Source organism: Chiloscyllium plagiosum, unplaced genomic scaffold (genome assembly GCF_037043375.1).
Source record: "Chiloscyllium plagiosum isolate Xiang-an unplaced genomic scaffold, Cpla_swu_hap1 HiC_scaffold_4, whole genome shotgun sequence".
Taxonomy (NCBI): domain Eukaryota; kingdom Metazoa; phylum Chordata; class Chondrichthyes; order Orectolobiformes; family Hemiscylliidae; genus Chiloscyllium; species Chiloscyllium plagiosum.
The window spans coordinates 121,586,585-121,610,659 of record NW_028270142.1 but is presented as its reverse complement, the minus strand read 5'-3'; the positions used below and the strand labels follow the sequence as shown (position 1 = coordinate 121,610,659).

The window sequence follows — 24,075 nt, the reverse complement described above, 5'->3', positions numbered from 1 at the left end:
GTGAGCTGTGTGGAATCTCTGTGTCTGTCTCTCACTCTCTCACTCTTACTCTCTCTCACTCACTCACTCACTCTCTCTCACTCTCTCTCCCCTTCTAACCTCAACCTGCAAACACGTGTTCCATTTGTACTGGTTTTTAAGGGGCTTTGCTTATTGGGACTGTTGTGTGTATTTGGAACAGCATCATTAGGTCTAGTTTGGATAGACTGAGTTCTGTTGAGGTTCTTCATTCTGTTCTTTGTGTTTTATTGTGAATAAATTTTTGCCTGTTTTAAAACCTGGTCGTCAACCTAGCTACCTCACTCCGGGTAATTTTCACTGTACACTTACTGAAACAAATTGCAAAGTTATGGTCTGGGCTGCCTGCTTAAGAATGTTTGAGTGGTCTGGCCTAGTCCAGAACAGATGTCTTTGGTCTTTTACTGCTGTTAAGAATTCTCTTTTGGTCAGAAGTTCAAATAATTTCAGGAATTGATAGTAGCCTGAATTGCATTCTAGAGCAATTTGAGGCAGTGAAGGTGTTTTGTTTCAGTATACACTGAAGTTGTTTGTTTTTTGCAGGTGATTCGGTCCCCAGTCCACCCTTCATTCATGACAGCACAGTCTACAGCAAGATATTCCAGATCTTGTACAGAAATGAAGAGGTCGTAGTGAACAACTCTAGCCTTTTCAGAGTTCATCTCTTGTTGGATGGAGAAAGGGTGAGTTATTTTGTTAAACATTGTATTCTTAAGGGTAACAACACTGCAAGTAGGAAGCAGGTTTTGAAGAGGGCAGGGGTCAGATTTTCTGCATAATTGCATTGTTGCCCAATTTCAAACCTATGTTTCCATCATCAAGGTTCTCTGCCAATAGCACTGGATTGACACATTCATCCTATAACCCATTCTCTTCAAGTTGTCTCCATACATAAATTGCAAACATGCATTTTCAATTTGTTCTTGAATTAGCTGCTTTTAATCGTACACTTTGGGAACATTACAGTCCTTAACTGTCCCTGCAAAAGAAAAGCACGTATGAAAACTGGATTAGTAAGCCAGAACTAACCAGTTTAATGGACTGTTAAATACTCAGCAAACGATCAAATAACTGATGGAAAGCCCTGTATATAGAACATAATCAATGTTTATTGTATCAATAATTGTCATTATTCTTATTTTCTTAAATCACTCTACATGCTATTATATTTTCAATAAATTTTGACACTTCATTTGGGAATATTTACTAATTAGGAAAGGAACTAGAAGGAAAATGATCAATATTATCATAATCATGATAAGTGTTGTGTTGTTACATAGAAATTTACAAAGAAATGAAAGAAATGCTAGGATCACTGAGCAAGACTCAGCTTAAGCACTGACAGAATAATGTATTGACTTTGCTGAACACTTAGAGGACAGATGATACACTCAGTACAGCTCGAGCTTTGTAATGATAGGTACCTCCATTTGGGAATGCAAATATAGAGTCTTTGTTTTTGCAGGGCGATGGTGAAGTAAGAACAAAGGGAAGAATGCTCAAAATGGAGGCATAAAGTGGTGCCTGTGAGCAAATGATATAACAGGCTACCCTGACTCTAGTTTTGTGCTTGCAAAATGCTTGAGAAAGTTAACTAGTGTGGGAATAAGTTTAAGAAAGTAGAGTTTAGGTAGAAAAATAATCTCAATCTTGTTGAATGGTGGAACAGGCTTGAAGAGCCAAGTAGTATATTCATTCTACTTTTCCTTATGTTCTTGTAGCTATTGCATGGACAGTCTGCAAGAATGCTGTAGTGTCTAGTTTTCCACTCTTCTCACCATCTTGTCCCTGCACCGTAACCTGTGAAGTCACAGGCACAATGTAGACTCTAAAAGCACCATAAGGCAATGTATTGGAACATTTGTGGACAGAATTTCTTCAGTAATTATGCCCCTTTGTAGTACTGTCACTTTCTGAATAGCAATTAAGGACAGGCAACAAATGTTGGCCTTATTAAGCGATGCCCACATCCTAACAGTGATCAAAGAATAAATGACATTTTTTTTAGATTCCACCCAGTGTGGAAACAGGTCGTTTGGCAACAAGTGCACATTGACCCTCCAAAGAGTAACCTACCCAGACCCACTTCCCTCTGACTAGTGCACCTAACAATATGAGCAAGTTAGCATAGCCAATCCACCTGACTTGCACATCTTTGGATTGGACTGTGGGAAGAAACCAGTGTAGACACGGGGAAAATGTGCAAACTCCACACAGACAATCGCCCAAGGTTGGAATCGAACCCGGATCCCTGGCGCTTTGGGGCACTGAGCCACTGTGCCGCCCTAAACTTACTTAGTTACAAATGAATAAAACAACAAAAAAAAATCAACAATCAAAAGAAACAGATGTTGCTAAAAACAGCTTTGGACAAATCTATCTAGCATTTTTAAATGACACTTTAAAAGCAGTGTGAAATGTCTTTCAGCCAAAATGTAAACTAAAAATAGAGCAATTTTATTGATATTGTCTACCTCCTCAGCTGAATCTAGAACATTGAAATACAATTGTTACTGTTCAGAAGACTTTATGAGATCTCTTTTCTCACTGCTCATTGCTCCAGGGTCCCTTCCCTCCTCTGGAGAAACCCCTTCTGCTGGTGTCTTCATGATGATTGATCTTCAAATATATTTCCTTTTGTTTCAAAATCAATTCAAACACGGTTTACAGTAAAAGCGAAGACAAAAATAGATTGTGACATTTACAGAGAAGTATTTAACCAATCAGAATGTTGACGAATGATATCTCACTTTGGGGAAGATTTGACACGGCCATAAGGGAATATTGGAAGGATTTTCTGAAATGAAATCAAATTGTTATCCAAAAGAAAATCATAGATTATGGTTATGTATCAAGAGAGTTGTTAAACCAGCAAGGGGAGGGATGTGAGACTATCCCAACATCAGAAAATTTGGCAAGAACTAGCCATCTTTCCCTGTCTTTATATATCCTCTTCTTTAAGAATGCTAAACTGGATTGCAGCTCACTTGGCAGCTCATCCCCCACCTCCAGTCTTCACATTGGCAGGAGTGTTTATCATCTACAAGATGGACTGCTGCAGCTTACCCAGGCTTTTCAAACACCTTTCAAACTCATAATCTCTACCATCTGGAGGACAAAAGCAACATGTTTACCTGTGAACAGCGCCGCCTGCAAACCACTGACTATCCTGATTTGGAAATATATCATCAGGGACACTGGGTGAAAACCCTGAAATTCTATCCTTGACAGCATTGTTGGTCCACCTACAGGCCCAAGACTGCAGTAGTTTAAGAAGGCAATTCTACCACCACCACCATCCCCAGGACAATAGTTAGTGATGCTTATACCTGTTGAACTGTTCTAAAGCAAAATGCCATCATAAGCTTGCATGCTTCAACAATATTGTCATTTTCCACGGTGTACATGGTGCATCCAGTGATATTGATTTACAGTATCAGGTATGCTACACGTATTAATTCATGTGTTTAAATTAGCTTGGTGTTTTATAGTCCAGTTTCTGTAAGCCAGTCATATTGTATTTAGTCAGAAATTTTGTTGCTTTGAATCAAGTTACACCTGATATTGTAAATCAATATCACCAGATTTACCATGAACACCTTGAAAAATAGCAATATAGTTGAAGTTTTCAAGCTCATGATCACATTTTGCATAATGTAGTTTTATAATAATTCACATGGTGTAAATATCAGTAACTATGTCAGGATTGACACCAAGGTGCAGCTTAGAAGGAGCCAGATTTTTCTCATGCTCTTGGCATTTAATAAAATGCACTGCCTGGAATGTGTAGTATTTACCTGTACTGATTTGTTTTTAACATATAAAAGCTCCAGTTGTAACTCAGATATGATATAACTAACTAGAGTAAATCCAACTAGTTCTGAAAGCCATAACTCATTTCACACCAAAGAGGAAACTTTGAAAGCATTGAAAATTAACTGAAGAACATGAAATCAAAATACATGTTTCTGCCAAAAAACAAATCACCTTTATTCATTTAGCCTGGACAGTAATGGCGAGGCAAATAAGTGGCTTGCCTTCAAAATCAATGCTGCTCAGTGATTTGTTCTGGGTATAATCAGGATTGGTGAGTCAGTGGTTGGAGGATGAAAGAACATTTAAGATGAAAGTTGAATGGACTTAATTTTTTTTGCTTCAGGTTTTAATTAAATAAACTCCTCCATGCCAAGTCATGACTCAACGTATGCACAAACAAAATGTGTTTAAAATTTACAGACACACTTTTGGTAGTTAAAGGAGTTTTTATTGAACATGTTGACCTGAAGCTGTCTAGTAGCCCACATGCATTATCACACAGAAAACAAAATTTTATTTTGTCTGGTCTTTCCTTCGAGCCTAGATGTTATTTTGCAGATGCAGCAGTTTTGGTCCTGCTGCTCGCGAAGATTTTAATGCCACTCTTCGGTTCAGCTTTAATATTTCTCAACCCTGTTCTCCTCTCTCCCATACCAATTCCCTAATGTATTAACCAGTATACCAGGCTCAAGGAGCTGTATGGTCTACCTCATATTTGGTTGTGTTCTTATATTGGCATCTTAGACATCTAAACTATTTCTACACACTCTTCCTTTATAATAAACAGACATCTACAGAATTAAATGCACAGTGTAGCATCTTTTATTGTAACACACTTGTCCCCTCACTTTCTGAATGAGCTGTATTTCATTTCTTATTGAGAATGCAAAGGGTCAAAGATGAAGCAAGACATTGCAGCTGTTTTCCAACTTTAATTCATTTAATTTGATTTACAGAAAAACTTTTTTTCCTAAAACATGTAGTAACTGTTTTTCTCAAGCTGGAGAGGATTCAGAAGAGATATACCAGAGTGTTGCAGGGCATGGAAGGTTTCAGTTATAAAGCAAGGCAGGGATGTTTCTCACTGGAGTGTAGGAGGTTGAGAGGCGATCAAATGAGATGAGATAAAATGGTGAGAAGTATAGGTAGAGTTAATAGTAGTTGTCTTTTCCCTAGGATGGGAGACTTCAAGATTAGGGGAACATTTTTAAGGTGAGAGGAGAGAGATTTTTAAAAAAAAGGCAAATGTTTTGCACAGAGGTTTGTTTGTGTTTGGAAAATTCGAAGTGGCACAGAAACAAGGCAAATTCAGCTGATAATGAGATGCAGAACATGGAATAAATAAGTAAAAATATACAGTCTAATTTGCCATGGAACCTTGAGATACTGAATAAGAAATAGTGTGGAGACTTGTACCATTAAAGAAGCAAAGCCTTTAACTGATTACATTATTGAAATCAAGCCAGGATTTTGAGGTGCTGGTGTTGGACTGAGGTGTACAAAGTTAAAAATCACACAATACCAGGTTATAGACCAACAGGTTTATTTGGAAGCACTAGCTTTCGGACTGCTGCTCCTTCATCAGGTGATGAATATTTTGTATTTTGTAACTGCTGTCCGAAATCTACCTGGATTTTCTTTCATGATGGCAATTCTTAAGTTATAGGCTGACACATTTTTTCACATAGTTTCAGTGTATGGGATACAGTACAAGTATTATGAAAACAAGGCAATTAGTATGTGCCATTTGGCCTTGTAGAAACAATAAAAGACAGTGGAAGCATAGGAAAGTGACACAAAAACAAGGCTAGTTGTAGCTGAGAGATGTCATCTATTAATCCTTTTCTTGTCCTTGGCTGTCTTGATTCATGTTGAAGTCTGCAAACTTTTTTTTTAAATTCATTCATGGATCTGGCTGGCTGGGCCAGCATTTATTGCCCGTTTTTAGTTGTCATTAAGAGATGGTGAGCTGCCTTGAACCTCTGCAATCCATTTACAGTAGGTAGACTGACAATTCTGTACGAGAGGGAGTTTGAGGATTTTGATTCAGTGACATATAAGTTGGGATATAAGTAATAGTTGGGGAGATGCGTGTTTTCCTCATACTCAAAGGTGGTGGGGTAATTTATATCCATTCTCCGTATCTGCTGCACTCTGAAATTGTCTGGAGCATCCCCAGTTGGTACAGACCAAAGAATATACACCGAGGTGGGAATTCGCAGTCCCCGTCTTATTTTCTCTTTCAATCGTCACTGGGGCACTAAATTTACGGCCCCAAGTTTTATGTGCAATTGCTCTCCAATTGGAAAGGGGCAAATGACAAAATAAAAGTCTGTATAAATCCTTTTGAGGCTGCAGGATAGTGATTTGTGTTGCATCTCTGTTTTGTAGGAGCAGTTCGTTTCCCATGCTTATGGACTGTGATTTTACAACTTAATACATATTGCGTGCCTGAATGGTAATTCTACCATTGTCAATATATCTTTAATGCAAATGTCTTAATTTCATTAGACATCAGTTTTGAAAACTCAACTTTATTGATCAGGAACAGTTGTAAGTTACTCTCATGTGTTTTTTGCATCTGTCTGTCTGCAGATTGTTAGGACCACCACATGAGAAATGTTAAATATGTAAGTCTTGAGCCACGGAAAGGTACAGGTCAGAACAATCTTCAGCCAGTTGTGCTACATCTTTGGATGACGAATAAACTTGTTTGACAACAAAGATGTTTTAAGATAAAAAGAGGGTGCTGGAAGCACTGAGCAGGTCTGGTTGCATCTGTGGAGGCACAAACAGAGAACCAAATGTTACCAGAAATCAGTATGTATCAATTTTGGAGAGTTGTGTAGAGGGTTTGTCTCCACAAGGCCGCTTAAGCTTTCTCCCATTACCTTCCTGCTTCATTTGCCATGGACCACCTCCTACGTTAACCTGCTTGCTATATTGTCCCTCCTGCTTTAGGCAGAAGTACTTAGAGATTTTACAGAGTTCCTGATGCTGCATTATATTTAAAAGTCAGTTGTGCACAGTCAGTGCTAGTCTGCATCTGCACTGCACAGCTTGCGTCATTTGCCCAGGAAATGGCAGACAAAGGAAATTTGGCATAAAAGCAAAATACTGCAGATGTTGGATATTTGAAATAAGCGCAGAAGATGCTGGAGAAAGCCAGCAGGTCTGCCAGCATCTGTGAGAGAGAAATAGTCCAATATGTCTCATGGAATACAGGGAGAACTAGCCATTTGGATACAGAACTGGCTCAAAGGTAGAAGACAGAGGGTGGTGGTGGAGGGTTGTTTTTCAGACTGGAGGCCTGTGACCAGTGGAGTGCCAATTGGAAAGGGGCAAATGACAAAATAAAAGTCTGTATAAATCCTTTTGAGGCTGCAGGATAGTGATTTGTGTTGCATCTCTGTTTTGTAGGAGCAGGTGCTGGGCCTTCTACCTTTTGTCATTTACATAAATGATTTGGATGCAAGTATAAGAAATACAGTTAGTAAGTTTACAGATGACACCAAAATTGGAGGTGTAGTGGGCAGCGAAGAAGGTTACCTCAGATTACAACAGGATCTTGATCAGATGAGCCAATGGGCTGAGAAGTGGCAGATGGAGTTTAATTCAAATAAATGCGAGGTGCTGCATTTTGGGAAAGCAAATCTTAGCAGGACTTATACACTTAATGGTAAGGTCCCAGGAGGTGTTGCTGAACAAAGAGACCTTGGACTGCAGGTTCATAGCTCCTTGAACGTGGAAAGTGAAGAAGGCGTTTGGTATGCTTTCTTTTATTGGTCAGAGTATTGAGTACAGGAGTTGGGAGGTCATGTTGTGGCTGTACAGGACATTGGTTCTGCCACTATTGGAATATTGCGTGCAATTCTGGTCTCCTTCCTGTCGGAAAGATGTTGTGAAACTTGAAAGGGTTCAGAAAAGATTTACAAGAATGTTGCCAGGGTCGGAGGATCTGAGCTACAGGGAGAGGCTGAACAGGCTGGGGCTGTTTTCCCTGGAGCGTCGGAGGCTGAGGGGTGACCTTATAGAGGTTTACAAAATTCTGAGGGGCATGGATAGGGTAAATAGGCAAAGTCTTTTCCCTGGAGTCGGGGAGTCCAGAACTAGAAGGCATAGGTTTAGGGAGAAAGGGGAAAGATATAAAAGAGACCTACGGGGCAACTTTTTCGCACAAGAGGGTGGTACATGTATGGAATGAGCTGGCAGAGGAAGTGGTGGAGGCTGGTACAATTGCAACATTTAAGAGGCATTTGGACGAGTATATGAATAGGAAGGATTTGGAGGGATATAGGCCGGGTGCTGGCAGGTGGGACTAGATTGGATTGGATTATCTAATCGGCATGGACGGGTTGGACCGAAGGGTCTGTTTCCATGCTATACATCTCTATGACTCAATTACTTTTTTTGTATTCATTCATGGGATGTGAGTGTCGCTAGCTGGCCAGCATTTATTGCCTGTCCCTAATTGCCTTTGAAAGGTTGGTGGTGAGCTGCCTTCTTGAACTGTTATGCCGTAGGTCAATCCAGAGTGCCCTCATGTAGGGAATTCCAGGATTTTGATCCAGCAACAGTGAAGGAGCCCTGTTTTGAGAGGGACCTGGAGTTCCTGTTAGATGGGGTGGTACAGAGGAAATCCAGCCTCTGATCATCCCAAGCTCTTAGTCTGATGTGGAAAGCTGTTGATCTCTTACTGTGCCTCACCCACTTAGCCTGACGGAGGACTACTCCCCTCAGGCTTTGAGACATGACCATTTGGTAGAAGCATCTGCTATGTGTTTGGTGCAGGCACATGATGCATGTATGCAATTGTGGCACATGGTGCCACACAGTAATGCATCTATCCCCTTGACTGAGTAGTACCCACCGCTGCTGGGTAGTACGGTATGCTACCTGGCTCTGTGTCTGCCCTGGAATACAAATGTAGTGAGCGACTGAAAGCTCTAGCTGAGGCAGCAAAGCATGAAAAGGCAAAGCAAGACTGAGAGCTTCCTTCTCACCACCAAATGGCTTCTCCTTGATGTCCGAGGCCAGCTTCTTGGCTCTCTCATGGCCATTATTTCAAATGGACCTAACTAGACCATAAGATGGTGGTGTGGTGGTAAGGCATGAAGACATTAAAATCCCTGGCAAGTTTTACTGGAATAAACTCAAGTATCTTGTTTTTTTTCCGCAAGAGGATGAATACTAACCCATCTTGTGGCCAATTATCACTTCAGGGCATCAATCCAAATCTTCTGTAGGACTACCCCACAAGACCAAAAAGAAAGACTGAAAATATCAAAGTAAGCATGAAGTAAATGACCATTAAGAGAGCAAACAAAGATCCCTAAGATGCTTCTGGTCATGTGAGATTGCATGCATGGACCGGTACCAATGTCCTGGCAGCAGTATTGCAATGAAAGGTACGGGTGAACTGTTAAGGTTCAGAGCTGAACTGTCGGTGGATTGGAGGTGTACCATGAGCGTGCGATGAGGATGGTACGTGTTGAATGTCAATGTCCATGGACTGTGCATGAATGCATTCACTGCCTATGGAGGAATCCCAGTGGTGTCCAAGACAGAGACTTGGAGGAGGCAGTAATGAGCTGTAGTCATTAGGTAGCTACTTGAACTTTTATGCCAGGTATTGTCACTTTGTAGTTTTTGTCTTGCAGGTGGGAAAATGGGAAGCTGAATATAAGTGAGGTGGGATTACATAATAACGAGATGATAATGCACGCTGATACATGAAAATAAGCCTGTTGCCAATCACTAGCGAACATCTCATTTTGCCGTTCAGAACTTGGTTGAAAAATGGGATTCATTGCTCTTGATGCCGAAGTTTCTCACTGGCAATGTTTCCAACCTTTTGACCAGTGCTCACATTGTTCACAGCCTGGAATGATTCTATCCAAAGTTAATGCTTCCAACCCAATATGTTTCTTTTGAAGAGACGCCAACTTCTGGTTTTATTTCTAGGATTCACAACACTTCGATTTTATTTCAAATGTTTGGCATAGTTAATTAACAAATTGGAAATAAAAACTGATTAGATACTTGATTTGAATTTGAAATACTAGAAAGAATTTGTTTGCTTCCTTTTGCCTCCGATCAGTTTGAAACATGATGAATGAATTATGTGTTTTCTTGCCACTGGAGTAGAAATCCCAATTCAATAATGCAACATCAGGCTTTGTGAGATTTAAAACAAAGGAGATTATTTCTCTCATTACTCTGAATTAAAAGTCATGTCCCACACTCTCAACACACAGATTAGATGTTGTAGGTTACACTTGATATTTATCTGAATTACTAATTTACAATCCCTAACCTCCCACATAGTGTCAGAGTAGGCCTGTAGTTTCTTGGATAGTAAAGTGGTTTAAAGTAGAAGGGAAGGGTCTTCTCTCAGCAGGCTGTGAATTTACCTATTGTCAAGTTTCTATGTTGTTTCAGGTGACCTTAAAGGTGAAACAGATCAGAAGATGCCTCAATATTGGAATATCCCACTTTCAATGTATTTGCTACTAATTACGTGTTGGCTGCTTGGTAACCTTGTAGATGTGGAGGACCCTCTTGCAAATAGTTTTCACTGATCTTGAAAAATAAACATATAGAAAGCATGCCAGTCTCACCATGTAAATTTTCGGATGCATCCAAATAAGCGGTGTTGTTTATGTTGATTTGAACATCCCATGGTGTGGTTTGATGCTTTAAAGAGTAAAGTCAGTGTCTTTGTTTTTGTTTGGCCTATTCAATTGCTCTCATCTTTTTTGACTGATTTAAAAGTCAATTCTTGAAACACATTAGTCTGGAAGGTCCCTTTCTTCCTCCTTGAGACTGAGGAATAGTCCTGATCTGCAATAGAAATCCAATAATCTGGGGCATCCAGAATGTCTAGTTTTCAAATAGTGAATTAGTTTGAACTAGACATACCAGCTGTAGGCATAATAATTGCTACATATTAAAATGATCGAATAATCTATATAAGATGCAGTGATTTTTTGTGTTGCCGAGCAACTAGGTAATATTAAATATTGTGTAAAGAGAAAAATCGATAACAGTCAAGAATCAGAAAGCCGGTAAAAAAAACTTCCCCTCAGAGAATTAAATTGCGTTTTTGAAATTCTTGTACCCTTCTTTGTGATATGAGAGAACGCTGCAGTATAAGGCGATTTTTCTTGTCTCCTTCCATGCTTTTTTTAGGCTTTAATTGTCCTCCCTCTGATTCATGTTCCTCCTGTACAGAAATTCTCATCAACCATGGTAATTTAGTTAAGGTGCCCTGGGTTCTCTGGTCAGCAGAGCAGCTATGTAATTAAGACATGTTTGGACACTTGAACATATCTACTCGAGCCGAGTACTTATCTCTTGGTGGTACAATTATTTTTGATGGATGCAGTTGACTGCAGATTCAGAAAAGACTCCTAGTCCAGATAATTAGTATAAATTTCTCCTTCCAAAATGCGTAGACATTCTTTGAGTGCCTGACCTTAAAAGTTTGAATGTACAAAATTTTTGCAGTGCATTGACTGCTTTTCTGTAATTTGCAGAGATTACCTATGCCTCTTGTTGCAGTTATTGAAACAAAATCAATTTAAATAGTCTGTAACTGTCAAAAAGTGAATATCTTTTACTCAATGATATCTTTGAAATATTTGACAAATGCCTTTTACATAGGTATGATTTTATTTGGCATAGATAACATTGGACTGATACAAACATTGTCTTTTACTATTAATTAGAATCCATGGTGGGGAGGGGGGGTTGGATTTTATCATTAAATGGTCAAAAAATGGAAACTTATTAATCTAATCTACCAAGACTAGGCTTTTATTGAAATGGAGCAAGAGATGAATAGCCAACACAACTCCAGCATGTAGGATATCATCTTAGACCCTCCTTCGACTGACTGAACTGGTCCTCACCCTGAACCCTCCTTCGACTGACTGAACTGGTCCTCACCCTGAACAACTTCTCTTTCCAATCCTCCCACTTCCTCCAAACGAAAGGAGTAGCCATGGGCACCCGCATGGGCCCCAGCTATGCCTGCCTCTTCGTAAGATATGTGGAACAGTCCATCTTCCGCAACTACACTGGCCCCACCCCCCACCTTTTCCTCCGCTACATCGATGACTGTATCGGCGCCGCCTCGTGCTCCCACGAAGAGGTTGAACAGTTCATCCACTTCACCAACACCTTCCACCCCGACCTCAAATTCACCTGGACAGTCTCAGATTCCTCCCTCCCCTTCCTCGACCTTTCTATTTCTATCTCAGGCGACTGAATCAACACTGACATCTACTACAAACCGACCGACTCCCACAGCTACCTGGACTACACCTCCTCCCACTCTGCCCCCTGTAAAAACGCCATCCCATTCTCCCAATTCCTTCGACTCCGCCGCATCTGCTCCCAGGAGGACCAGTTCCAAAAACGTACAACCCAGATAGCCTCCTTCTTCAAGGACCGCAATTTTCCCCCCGACGTGGTCGACGATGCCCTCCACCGCATCTCTTCCACTTCCCGCTCCTCCGCCCTTGAGCCCCGCCCCTCCAATCGCCACCAGGACAGAACCCCACTGGTCCTCACCTACCACCCCACTAATCTCCATGTACAGCGCATCATCCGCCGTCATCTCCGCCACCTCCAAACGGACCCCACCACCAAGGATATATTTTCCTCCCCTCCCCTATCAGCATTCTGTAAAGACCACGCCCTCCGTGACTCCCTCATCAGATCCACACCCCCCACCGACCCAACCTCCACTCCCGGCACATTCCCCTGCAACCGCAGGAGGTGCAAGATTTGCGCCCACACCTCCCCCCTCACCTCCCTCCAAGGCCCCAAAGGAAACTTCCATATCCGCCACAGATTCACCTGCACCTCCACACACATCATCTATTGCATCCTCTGCACCCAATGTGGCCTCCTCTATATTGGGGAGACAGGCCGGCTACTTGCGGAGCGTTTCAGAGAACACCTCTGGGACACCCGGACTAACCAACCCAACCACCCTATAGCTCAACATTTCAATTCCCCCTCCCACTCCACCAAGGATATGCAGGTCTTTGGACTCCTCCATCGCCAGACCACAACAAAACGACGGTTGGAGGAAGAACGCCTCATCTTCCGCCTAGGAACCCTCCAACCACAAGGGATGAACTCGGATTTCACCAGTTTCCTCATTTCCCCTCCCCCCACCTTGTCTCAGTCAAATCCATCGAATTCAGCACCGCCTTCCTAACCTGCAATCTTCTTCCTGACCTCTCCGCCCCCACCCCAGTCTGACCTATCACCCTCACCTTGACCTCTTTCCACCTATCACATTTCCGACGCCCCTCCCCCAAGTCCCTCCTCCCTACTTTTATCTTAGCCTGCTAGACAAACTTTCCTCATTCCTGAAGAAGGGCTTATGCCCGAAACGTCGATTCTCCTGTTCCCTGGATGCTGCCTGACCTGCTGTGCTTTTCCAGCAATACATTTTCAGCTATCATCTTAGACACTTGGATAGAGCTGGAAGTCTCCAGTTTGTCCTACTTTGAAGCCGAACGGTGTGCTAAGTGTCAGAAACTGGCAGCTGCAGTGACGCAAATGGCCAAGGGTATCATTCCTCATGGATAAGATGTAGCAGGACTGCTTCTCTTCTGACCCTTTAATCTCTATCTGCACCATTGAATCCAGCAGACAACAGCCCCTCCTTCGATCATAAGATGTCAGGTTGCATGCCAGAGTCAGCAATAGGATTGCCTTCCTGTGAGCAGATTCAAGGTCTAGAATCAGATCAGCAACTCTGCTACATGTTCCCAGCATTAAGGTCCAGATTTCTTTGGGAGTAAACCTCCAGCCCATGATGAGACTGCTCCCCCAACCCATTTGAGATGACTTCCCCACTGGTGATGTGTGCCTTTCAAGAAATGCCTTGCTAAAGAACAGATCCACTGTCCTTTTTTTCATAATCCTTCAAACTCAAGGATAACATAAAGTATCAAATGTGAAGCAGCCATAAAACAGGATATTCCATCCGCCACGTTCTTGCCTGCTCACCCAGTCTGTTGAAATCCTTATGTGACTCTTTGCATACTCCTCACCACACACACTTCCATTTATTTCATTCACTAGCATGTAAATATTATATTTACTCCTCACATCTAAGTCAATCGGGGTTGGAGCAAAGATCCTAGCAGTGCCTCAATATTTATAGCCTGTCAACCTGAGCATAACCTGTTTATTCTTTATCTTGTTTGATTTTCGTTCTATTACCTAAACCTCAGTACAGGATGTTGCCACTTATCCCACTGTTCTAATTTTGCTTACTAACATCTAGAAGACCATATTAACATCTTTCTGAAACTACAAAATATATCATCCACGTTCCTCTTTGTCTTGCCTGCCAATACCATTCTGAAAAATCTCCAGTGGATTTGTCCAACATGATTTCCTTTTCATAACTTCATTTTGGCTCTGCCCAAGCGGCTCAATACTTGATATTTCCCTTCAGTATAAGTATGGCCTAAGTATTTCAATTCTTTCTTGCCTAGACATGGCTGTACTGAGACCTTTTGCCAGGGCAGTGGAAGCCAGGCTTTGTGTATATGGATTACATGATAAACATTGCTCTCATGATGATTGCCAAACGCTTCATGGACAAAGCCATGCATGCCCATGCTAGATCCATGACAGAACCCAAGGATGGGTATGGGTCAGCATAACCTCTGCCACTTTGTATTTCTCTCTTGTTCATCTCTCTCTATCATTTCATGGCCTGGAAAAGACAACAGACTTTTCATTGATCCGGAGCCTGACTTACCACTATCAGAGATCTCTGGTTGATGTATCTCCTTCAGCTTCTGATGTGTCTGCGTGTGAATTATTGACCACCAATTCTATATCCAAATCTTCCAAGGAGTGGGTGATTGCAGTATAGCTGGAGGGTCAGAAGGCAGGCTGTAGTAAGCCTTCCTTGTCAGAGATGGAGCCACTGCTTTTATCCATGGGGTTGGGCTTTTACACCTTATGATCTGCAAGGACAAACAAAATGAAATAGACTGAACTTGTTCTCTGTATATCAGGGAACCACAGGTTCACACATATTTCTCATGTGCTCTTGTTCAAAACCAGGATGGAGGCGTTCTTTCTCTGCTGGCTGACTAACTGTGAGGGTTGTATATGGGACGTGGGAGGCAGTGTTTAAGGTGCTGTAGCAGGTAGGGTAAAGATGGTTGTATGACTCTGAGGTGTCTTCAATGGGCAGATGGGAAGCTAGAGCTGCCAGGCTTCCTTTTTGGTTTGGACTTCTCTCCAATATGTATAAACTACTGGAGGGTAGGAGGAATAGGCACTTGGAATTGGCTATTTAACGGCCTCATTAGGACGAAGTATGTGCATCCCGCCCTCCACTGCCCCCCTGTGAATTAGGTAGCAGGATAGGTGTGTAACAGGCTGGTGTGCACTGAATTGAGTGAGGCTTTCAAGCCCACTTGTGGGGAGAAGTAAACTCCACCTGAGATATTTTGAGCAAGTGGGTATTTCCATCCTCACTAGCAAAGTACATGAAATTGTGCAGAGGTAGGTGCATGGCTCTCTCGTGGCTGCAAGGATGTGACTGTCTCAGAAGTGTTACCACGCCAGAGGCCACTCGGCCTGTCATGCCCACACTGGTTTTACTTGGAGCCTGCGACGTGATTTGACAAACAACAGCCATCCAAACTCACAGAAAATGTTTCAACTTGTGAAGGAGAATGTCCGAACACTTCACCTTGTTTCATTGAACTAAGGCTTGATGACACCATTTCCCTGGGACAAACTTTCCTCATTCCTGAAGAAGGGCTTATGCCCGAAACATCAATTCTCCTGTTCCCTGGATGCTGCCTGACCTGCTGCGCTTTTCCAGCAACACATTTTCAGCCCTGGGCAATCACCATGGCAACACCTTGACTCATCAGAATCAACTTGCCCAGTTTGAATTTGAACAAAAGCTGGCAAATGACTGCCGGCTAGCACTCTGCATGACAACATTTTGATCAAATTAGTCCACTTTTCAACCATTCACACCTTTTTTTCATGCTGTATAAGTTGTTGTTTGCTTTCAAATTTGGTGTTCTTGTGATTCTGTCCTGATTGGTGGAAGATGAAAAGAGCGAGAAGCATATTTCATTTTTTATACAACAATACTCAAGAGCCTTTGTTTCTATCAAATATCTATGACGTTAATTGTATATTTCTGTCACAGAGTATTGCAACTTTATTTTATTCTTATGTCTCATTTTGCAGGTGGAAGAAGCCTTGAATGAAGTAGACTTCCAGTTGAAGCTTGACCTGCATTTCACAGACTCTGAACAGCAGTGAGTAATATTTTAGTGTTTCACTAAAAATAGTAGAATTCCCAATGGATTACTGATACTAAATAGAGTAATTTGCCAATAAGGACCACTCGCCTGTCATGGCTTGTTGTTGATAATAGGTCCATAATTATTATTTCCCCTTCTTCAGTCCGCTGTATGCGTTAACTTGTCATTGACAGCATTTTTGCCACTCTTGGGACTTAGTCACACAAAGCTAGTCTGACTCATAGTTACAGTTAGAGTCATGGAGTATTGCAGCATGGAAACAGGCCCATCAGCCCAAACTGGTCTATGATGATCATGGTGCCCACTCAACTCATTCCAAGTGCTCTCATTTGGTCCATGTCGCTCTAAACACTTCCCATCCATGTACCTATCCAAATGTTTTTGAAATTGCTATTGTACCTGCCTCAAACACTTTCGTTGACAGCCCATTCCATATCAGCACCATTCTTTGCGTGATGAAGTTGCCCCTCAGCTCCTTCTTAAATCTTTCCCCGCCCACCTTAAACCTATGCCCTCTAGTTTTCAATTTCCCATCCCTGGGAAAATTACTATATGCACTCATTATTTTCTTCATCTCAATAAGGTCACCTCTCATTCTCCTACTTTCTAAGGAATAAAGTCCTATTCTGACCAAGTTATGCCTATATCTCAGGCCTACTCCTAGCAACATCCTTGTAAATCTTATTTGCACTGTTTCCAGTTTAACTACATCTTTCCTATAACAGGGTGAACAAAACTATACACAAAACTCCATATGCAGTTTTGTACAGTATTTTGTACAGTTCAGCATGACATCATGGCTCCAGAACTCAATCCCTCTACCAATGTAACCTAACACACTGTATATATTCTTAACAGCACTATCCACCTGGATGGCAACTTTCAGGGATCTATGTACGTGGACTCCAAGATCCCTCTGCACATCCATACTACCAAGAATTTTTCCATTGACCCAATATTCTGCCTTCCTGATATTCTTCCCAAAGTGAATCACCTCACATTTATCTACGTTGAACTCCATTTGCCACCTCTCAGCCCAATTCTGCAGTTTATCCAAGTCCCCCGAAACCTGCAACATTTATCCACACTGTTCACCACTCCACCGGGTTTAGTGTCATCTGCAAACTTACTAACCCATCCACATATGCCTGCTTCCGAGTCACTTATAAAAATGACAAACAGCAGTGGTCCTAAAACAGATTCTTGTGGCACACCACTAGTAACCGGACTCCACGATGAATATTTTCCATCAACAACCACTCGTTGCCTCCTTACAGAAAGTCAGTTTCTAATCCAAATTGCTAAATCAACCTTAATCCCATACCTCTGCATTTTCTCCAATAGCCTACCACATGGAACCTTATCAAAGGCTTTGCTGAAGTCCATGTACACCACGTCAACTTCCCTACCCTCATCCACATACTTGGTCACCTGAAAAAACTCAGTGAGGTTTGTGAGAAATGACCTGCCCTTGATAAAACCGTGTTGACTATCTCCAATCAAATTGTTGCTTGCGAGATGATTATAAATCCTATCTCTTATAATCCTTTTCAAAATGTTTTCTACAACAGATGTAAGGCTCACTGGTTTATAATTACCTGGGTCATCTCTGCTGCTCTTCTTGAACAAGGGCACAACATTTGCAATCCTCCAGTCCTCTGGTACTAAACCTCAAGGTCAAAGGCTCCACCATCTCCTCCCTAGCTTCCCAAAGAATCTTCAGATAAATCTTACTACTTTCACAGATTTGAGAATTGATAATGCCTCCTCCTTACTAACCTCATCCTGTCAAGCTAATAGCCTGCATCTCAGTCTTCTCCTCTACAATATTCTCCTTTTCTTTAGTGAAAACAGATGAGAAATATTCATTTAGCATGTCTCTGATTTTCACAGGGTCCACACATAACTTCCCACTTCTGTCTTTGACTGGCCCTATTCCTACCCTAGTCATTCTTTTATTCCTCACATAACTATAGAAAGTTTTAATATTCTCCTTTATTCTACCTGCTAAAGACTGCTCAGGTCTTCTCCTTGCTCTTCATATCTGTGTCTTTTAATCCTTCCTAGCTAACCTGTAATTCTTCATCGCCCTCATTTGAACCATCTCGTCTCAACATCACATAAGTCTCCCTTTTCTGCTTAACAAGAGGTACAATTTCTTTAGTAAACCACAGTTCGCTTACCTTATCACTTCCTCCCTGCCTGACAGGGACATACCCTTCAAAGAACTATTTAGTTGTATTCCTATGTTTCTCTGTTCCACAACTCTCCTCAGGATCCTATCATTTACTGTATAAGTCCTACTTTAGTTTCACTTTCCAAAGTGCAGCACCTGACACTTAACTGTATTGAATTGCATTTACCAATGCGAAGCCCACTTCCCCATCTAATCAAGATCCCTCTGATCAAGTTCAGAGGGACTCCTGTATTTTTGAGAGGGAGAGGGACTATTTTTGGGCTAAGATAATAAAATGTTAAGTTGTACAACCAGGATAAACTGTCCTGCACTTCCCATGCAAACGTGATGATCAAGAAAGCACAACATTGCCTGGTTTTCCTCAGGAAATTTGGCATGTCTATAAGGACCCTCACTAATTTTACAGATGTATCATTGAGAGCATACTGTTTGGGTGCATGACTGCTTGGTACAGCAACTGCTCTTCCCAGGACCGTAAGAAACTACAAAAGGTTGCCTACACAGCCCCGACCATCATGGAAGCCAACCTTCCATTCATGGAGTCAACTTATACCTCTCTTTGCAGCAGAAAGGCTGCCAGCATCATCAAAGACCTATGTCACCCCAAGAAAGCTCTCCTACAACCTCTTCTGTCAAGCAGAAGATACAAAAGTTTGAACACATACACCAACAGGTTGAAGAATAGTTTTTTCTCTGCCATTATTAGACAGATGAATGCAATCTGTAACTTCAAATAATGCTGACCTTGATAATGTTTTTTTTAATAGATATTTTTATTAGAAATTTAACATTTTTACAAGTTTACAAAAATAAACAAAACTCTCAGATATAAACATTGATATACAATTAGCTCAAATATACAATAGCCAAAATTTGACAAAAAAAAACAAAACAACAAAAAAAAACGAAAAGAAAAAAAACAAAAAACAAACAAACAAAACTCAACTATCTACTAATCTAACCTACAACTAACCAGGGTGTATATTTAAGTCTCTTACATGCTCGGGATGTGTTAGCATCAGATATAATAAAACCCGTATTCGTGCGGGATTCCTCCCCTGAGGGGCCGCGGACCAGCCAGGTTTGTAATCTCAATTAAATAAAAGCCCTTGTTAGGATAGCCGAAATATCTGTATTTATGTAATTCAAAAAGGGCTGCCATATTTTATAAAATAATTCGGTCTTTCGGTGCACCATATTTGTAAGGAAGTCAAGGGGAATACATTCCATAATTAGTCTGCCAATTTGAAAGTCCAGGGGGGCCCTTCGCCGCCCAGTTCACCAAAATATTTTTCCTTGCACAGAAAGAAAGAATAGAAAATAGTCTCTTCCCGTACGTGTCCAGGGAGGGAAAGTTCGAAAAGCCCAAGAGGAGAGATACAGGGTCCACTTTAATTTCCATTCCTAAAATTTCTGTCAGGGTACTTGCTACTTTAGTCCAATATCTACGGATCTTATGACAGGTCCATAAGCAATGTACAAGAGTGCCCACCTCTATTTTGCATTTAGGACACATTGGAGATGCTCCTGCCTTAAATTTTGCCAATCGAACCGGTGCTATATGGGCCCTATGAAGTATCTTCAGCTGGATAGCCTGGGTTCTGTTACAAATAGTAATTCTTCTAGCATTTTCCCAGATATCATTCCACGTTTCTGTGGAGATTTCTAGTCCCAGATCCTGATCCCATGTTTTAAGCAGATTATCCATATCTCCCGATACTTCATCATGTAGTAAATGATAAATATTACTGACGGAAGATACCCCCACTGGTCGTAGGACACTACATTCTCTATCGGATTTATAAAGACTATCTAATAACGTAGTCTTCTTCTGTATGTAATCTCGAATTTGGAAGTATCGAAAGAGGTCTCCATTGGGTAATCCGAATTTCTGACGCAGCTGTCCGAAAGACATCAGGACCCCATCTTTAAATAAATCCCCGAGACATGAGATACCCCTGGATCTCCAGAGTTTAAAAGTGGCATCTGTTAACCCCGGTTGGAATCCCCATGCTCCCACTATCGGTGCATAGGGGGATGTTTTATGTGAATTACCCTCATTTTGCCGCATTATATTCCAAGCCTTGATTGTATTTAGTATTATAGGGTTTTTACAGTGATCTGTAATGATTTTCCTCTTGTCTGAGAATAAAAGGTTAATAAGTGGGTATTTTACTTGAGAAGCCTCGATGTCCAACCAGATTGATTGTGGATCAGACAAGACCCAATCAGCTATGTAACTCAATAGGGAACTTAACTGATATTTCCTAAAGTCTGGGAAGTCCAATCCACCCCTTGCCTGTGGAAGCTGTAGCTTCTTCAGCTTAATGAGGGGCCGCCTATGATTCCAGATAAAGGAACTCAGCCAGCCGTATAATTTACATAAAGCCGTCCTCGGCAGCATCACTGGAAGCATTCTCATAGGATATAGGAGACGGGGCAGGATATTCATTTTGATTAATGCTATTCTACCCAACCAGGAAATTGGTAGGTCTCCCCATCGCTGGAGGTCCTGCCTTATCCTTTCCAATAAATACACAAAATTAGCCTTATACAACTGACCAAATACTGGAGTAATAAAAATGTCTAAATATAAGAAACCCTCCAGGGACCAGCGAAAGGGAAAAAGGGAACCGTCCGCTAAGCGGGGTATCACAGCAAGGCCACCCATTGGCATAGCCTCCGATTTTGAAAAATTAATTTTGTAGCCTGAGAATGCACTAAATGTATTAATAACTTGGATTAAGCGAGGTATGGACATCAAAGGGTTACTGAGGAATAGAAGAACATCATCTGCATAAAGGGTAATTTTATGTTTACCTGTGCCAATCCTTGGGGCCACTATATTAGGATCAGCTCGTTTAGCTTCTGCTCGTGGTTCAATTATTAGCGTGAATAACAGTGGCGAGAAGGGACATCCCTGACGGCAGCCCCTACCCACACTGAAGCTATCCGAGCCTAATCCATTGTGGTTACCACAACTGCTTTGGGATCACTATACAATGTTGAGACCCATTTGGTAAACACCTGTCCAACGCCAAACCTCTCCAATGTGTAAAACAAATATGACCATTCGACCCTATCAAATGCCTTTTCCGCGTCTAATGAAACCACTACTCCTGGTATCTTTCCTTGATGACAAGCTTGAATCATATTCAGAACCCTTCTCACATTATTGGATGATCTACGGCCCTTAATAAACCCCGTCTGATCCTCCTTTATAATATGTGGCAGTATCCTTTCTAGTCTCAGTGCTAACGTTTTAGAGAGGATTTTAAAATCTACATTTAGCAAGGATATTGGTCTGTATGATGTACAATCTTCTGGGTCCTTTCCTTTTTTAAGGATAAGAGAGATATTTGCCTCTTTCAGCGAAGGCGGGAGACAGCCCTGACTATATGCATAGTTATACATGTCCATAAGTGGACCAGCCAGTATTTCTGTAAATTCTTTATAGAATTCAGCTTGAAAGCCATCTGGGCCCGGCGCCTTACCATTTTGAAGGTGCCTAATTGCATCAACTATTTCTTGGGGTGTAAGAGGAGCATTTAGGACCGATACTTGTTCCGGAGTTAGGTCTGGAAAAGTCAAATTTTTAAAAAATGACTGCATCCTCTTCGTCCTATCTTCACAATCCTGTGATTTATATAACTCAGAATAGAATTCTCTAAAGGTCGCATTAATCTTTTTATGATCATGAGTCAAAATACCCGTACTTTCCTTGATAGACATAATAGTCTGAGGGGCCTTTTTTTTCTTTGCAAGAAATGCTAAGTATCTACCCGGTTTGTCGCCATATTCATATAACCTTTGCTTTGCAAATAATATTTCCCTCGTAGCCGTTTGAGTAAGTGTAGTGTTTAGAGCTGTCCTATGAGCTGTAATCCTTTGCAATTTAATAATAGAAGGTCTATCAGTGTATGCTGTTTCAGCCGCTTTTAAGCGGGCTTCAAGCAGACACTGTTGTTCTCCCTTTAATTTCTTCTGGGTCGCTGAGTAGGAGATGATCAAGCCTCGCGTGTAAGCTTTGATGGTCTCCCACATCATTGACGGGTTGCTAGCTGTACCTGAATTAATTTCTAAAAAAGTTTTAAATTCTTGAGAGAAGTACTTTACAAATTTACTATCTTTCATTAGGAAGGGGTCCATACGCCAATGCCGAGGGGATGTCCCACTGTTCCTCGCCTTAGTTTCCATATATACAGCAGCGTGGTCAGAAATTGCTATATTACCTATTTTACAGGATGATATGGAATTTAAAAAAATCGAGGGGGCAAAAAACATATCAATTCTGGTATGACATTTATGTGGATTAGAGTAGAAAGAAAAATCTCTACTCTGTGGATGAAGACATCTCCATACATCTACTAATCCTAATTCTTTGTTCAGATCCATCAATTGTCTAGATCTGGGAGATACTCCTGCAGTACTCTTGGGAATCCTGTCTATTTCCGGATCCATAATACAATTAAAGTCTCCCCCTATAATTATATGACGGGCATCAAAAGCCATCAATTTTGAAAAGGCTTCCGTTATAAATTTAAAGGGGTGTGCCGGGGGGCAGTACAAATTTAAAATCCCATATTCCTCTCCATTTATGAGGGCTTTAATCAAGATATATCGCCCAGATTCGTCTTTTATCTGCTTTAGAATTTTGAAAGGGAAATTCTTCCGAACAAGAATAACAACTCCCCTGCTTTTTGAGCTAAAAGAAGAAAAAAAGGCCTGATCAAATCCGCCCTGTCGTAATTTCAAGTGTTCTTTATCTGACAGGTGTGTCTCCTGTAGGAGAGCTATATCAACTCTTTCCTTCTTAAGATTTGATAATATTTTCTTCCTTTTGAGTGGCGAATTACTCCCCTTGACATTCCAGGTGCACCACTTAACCGACTGATCAACCATAATCCTCTGGGCCAATCCGAGACCCCTCGGGAGGGGGAACCCTATCCAGAACATCCCGAGCGTGGAACATGTAAAATTTACAAAAATAAAGCCTCTTTAATACACCCACAACAATACAGTAAAAACTATTTCTAAATAAAAAAAAATAAAACGTATCTAATTGGAGACTTTCCCCCTTGTTCCCAGGGGGCGTCACTTCCTCTCCAAAAGTCCCTCATATCCTCTCCCAACCAATGCCCCACCCTTGACCCAGGCACTCCTCAATAAAATGAGGAGAATTCAAATATAATACAAAGCTAGAGTTAACAGTGAGCACCCCACCCCCACCCATACCAACACCTGGGTATATTTGGTAATGTTAATACCATATATAAACATATAACTATAAAATTACCACTTCAACAAATAATAATTAAATATAATAATACAAAATAACGAAGGGAAAACAACCCCGTTCCTAAAGACAGAGGTAAAATCGAATAAGGTAACCACCTCCCCCCACCAACATTAACCAAATCCCCCAGCTTATATATATATATATATATATATATATACATACATACACACATATAATATATATACATACACACACACATATACATACATCCCTCATATATACATAAAATAATAATAGAAAACAACTCCAAGGGGGGAGGGGGAGAAAATCAAATCCCTCTCCCCACCCCCCATGATAATATTAAGCAGTAAGATAAGAGAAAGAAAAAAAAAGGAGGGGATATAAACCAAAGCGGGGGGGAAAGGCAGACCAACATCCATTATGTCCTACAGTTTATCTAAGAGAGTCCA

The 24,075-nt window shown here is 41.2% G+C and overlaps 1 protein-coding gene across 1 annotated transcript in view; it reads left to right on the top strand.

Annotated features, from left to right (window-relative positions):
* The window catches only part of fam135b (family with sequence similarity 135 member B), a 374,606-nt gene that overhangs the window by 194,235 nt on the left and 156,296 nt on the right, over positions 1 to 24,075 (top strand). The window contains exons 4-5 of the mRNA XM_043687860.2: positions 562 to 701; positions 16,093 to 16,163. Of these exons, the coding sequence (XP_043543795.2) occupies positions 562 to 701; positions 16,093 to 16,163 (211 nt within the window). The remainder of the gene's footprint in view (positions 1 to 561; positions 702 to 16,092; positions 16,164 to 24,075) is intronic.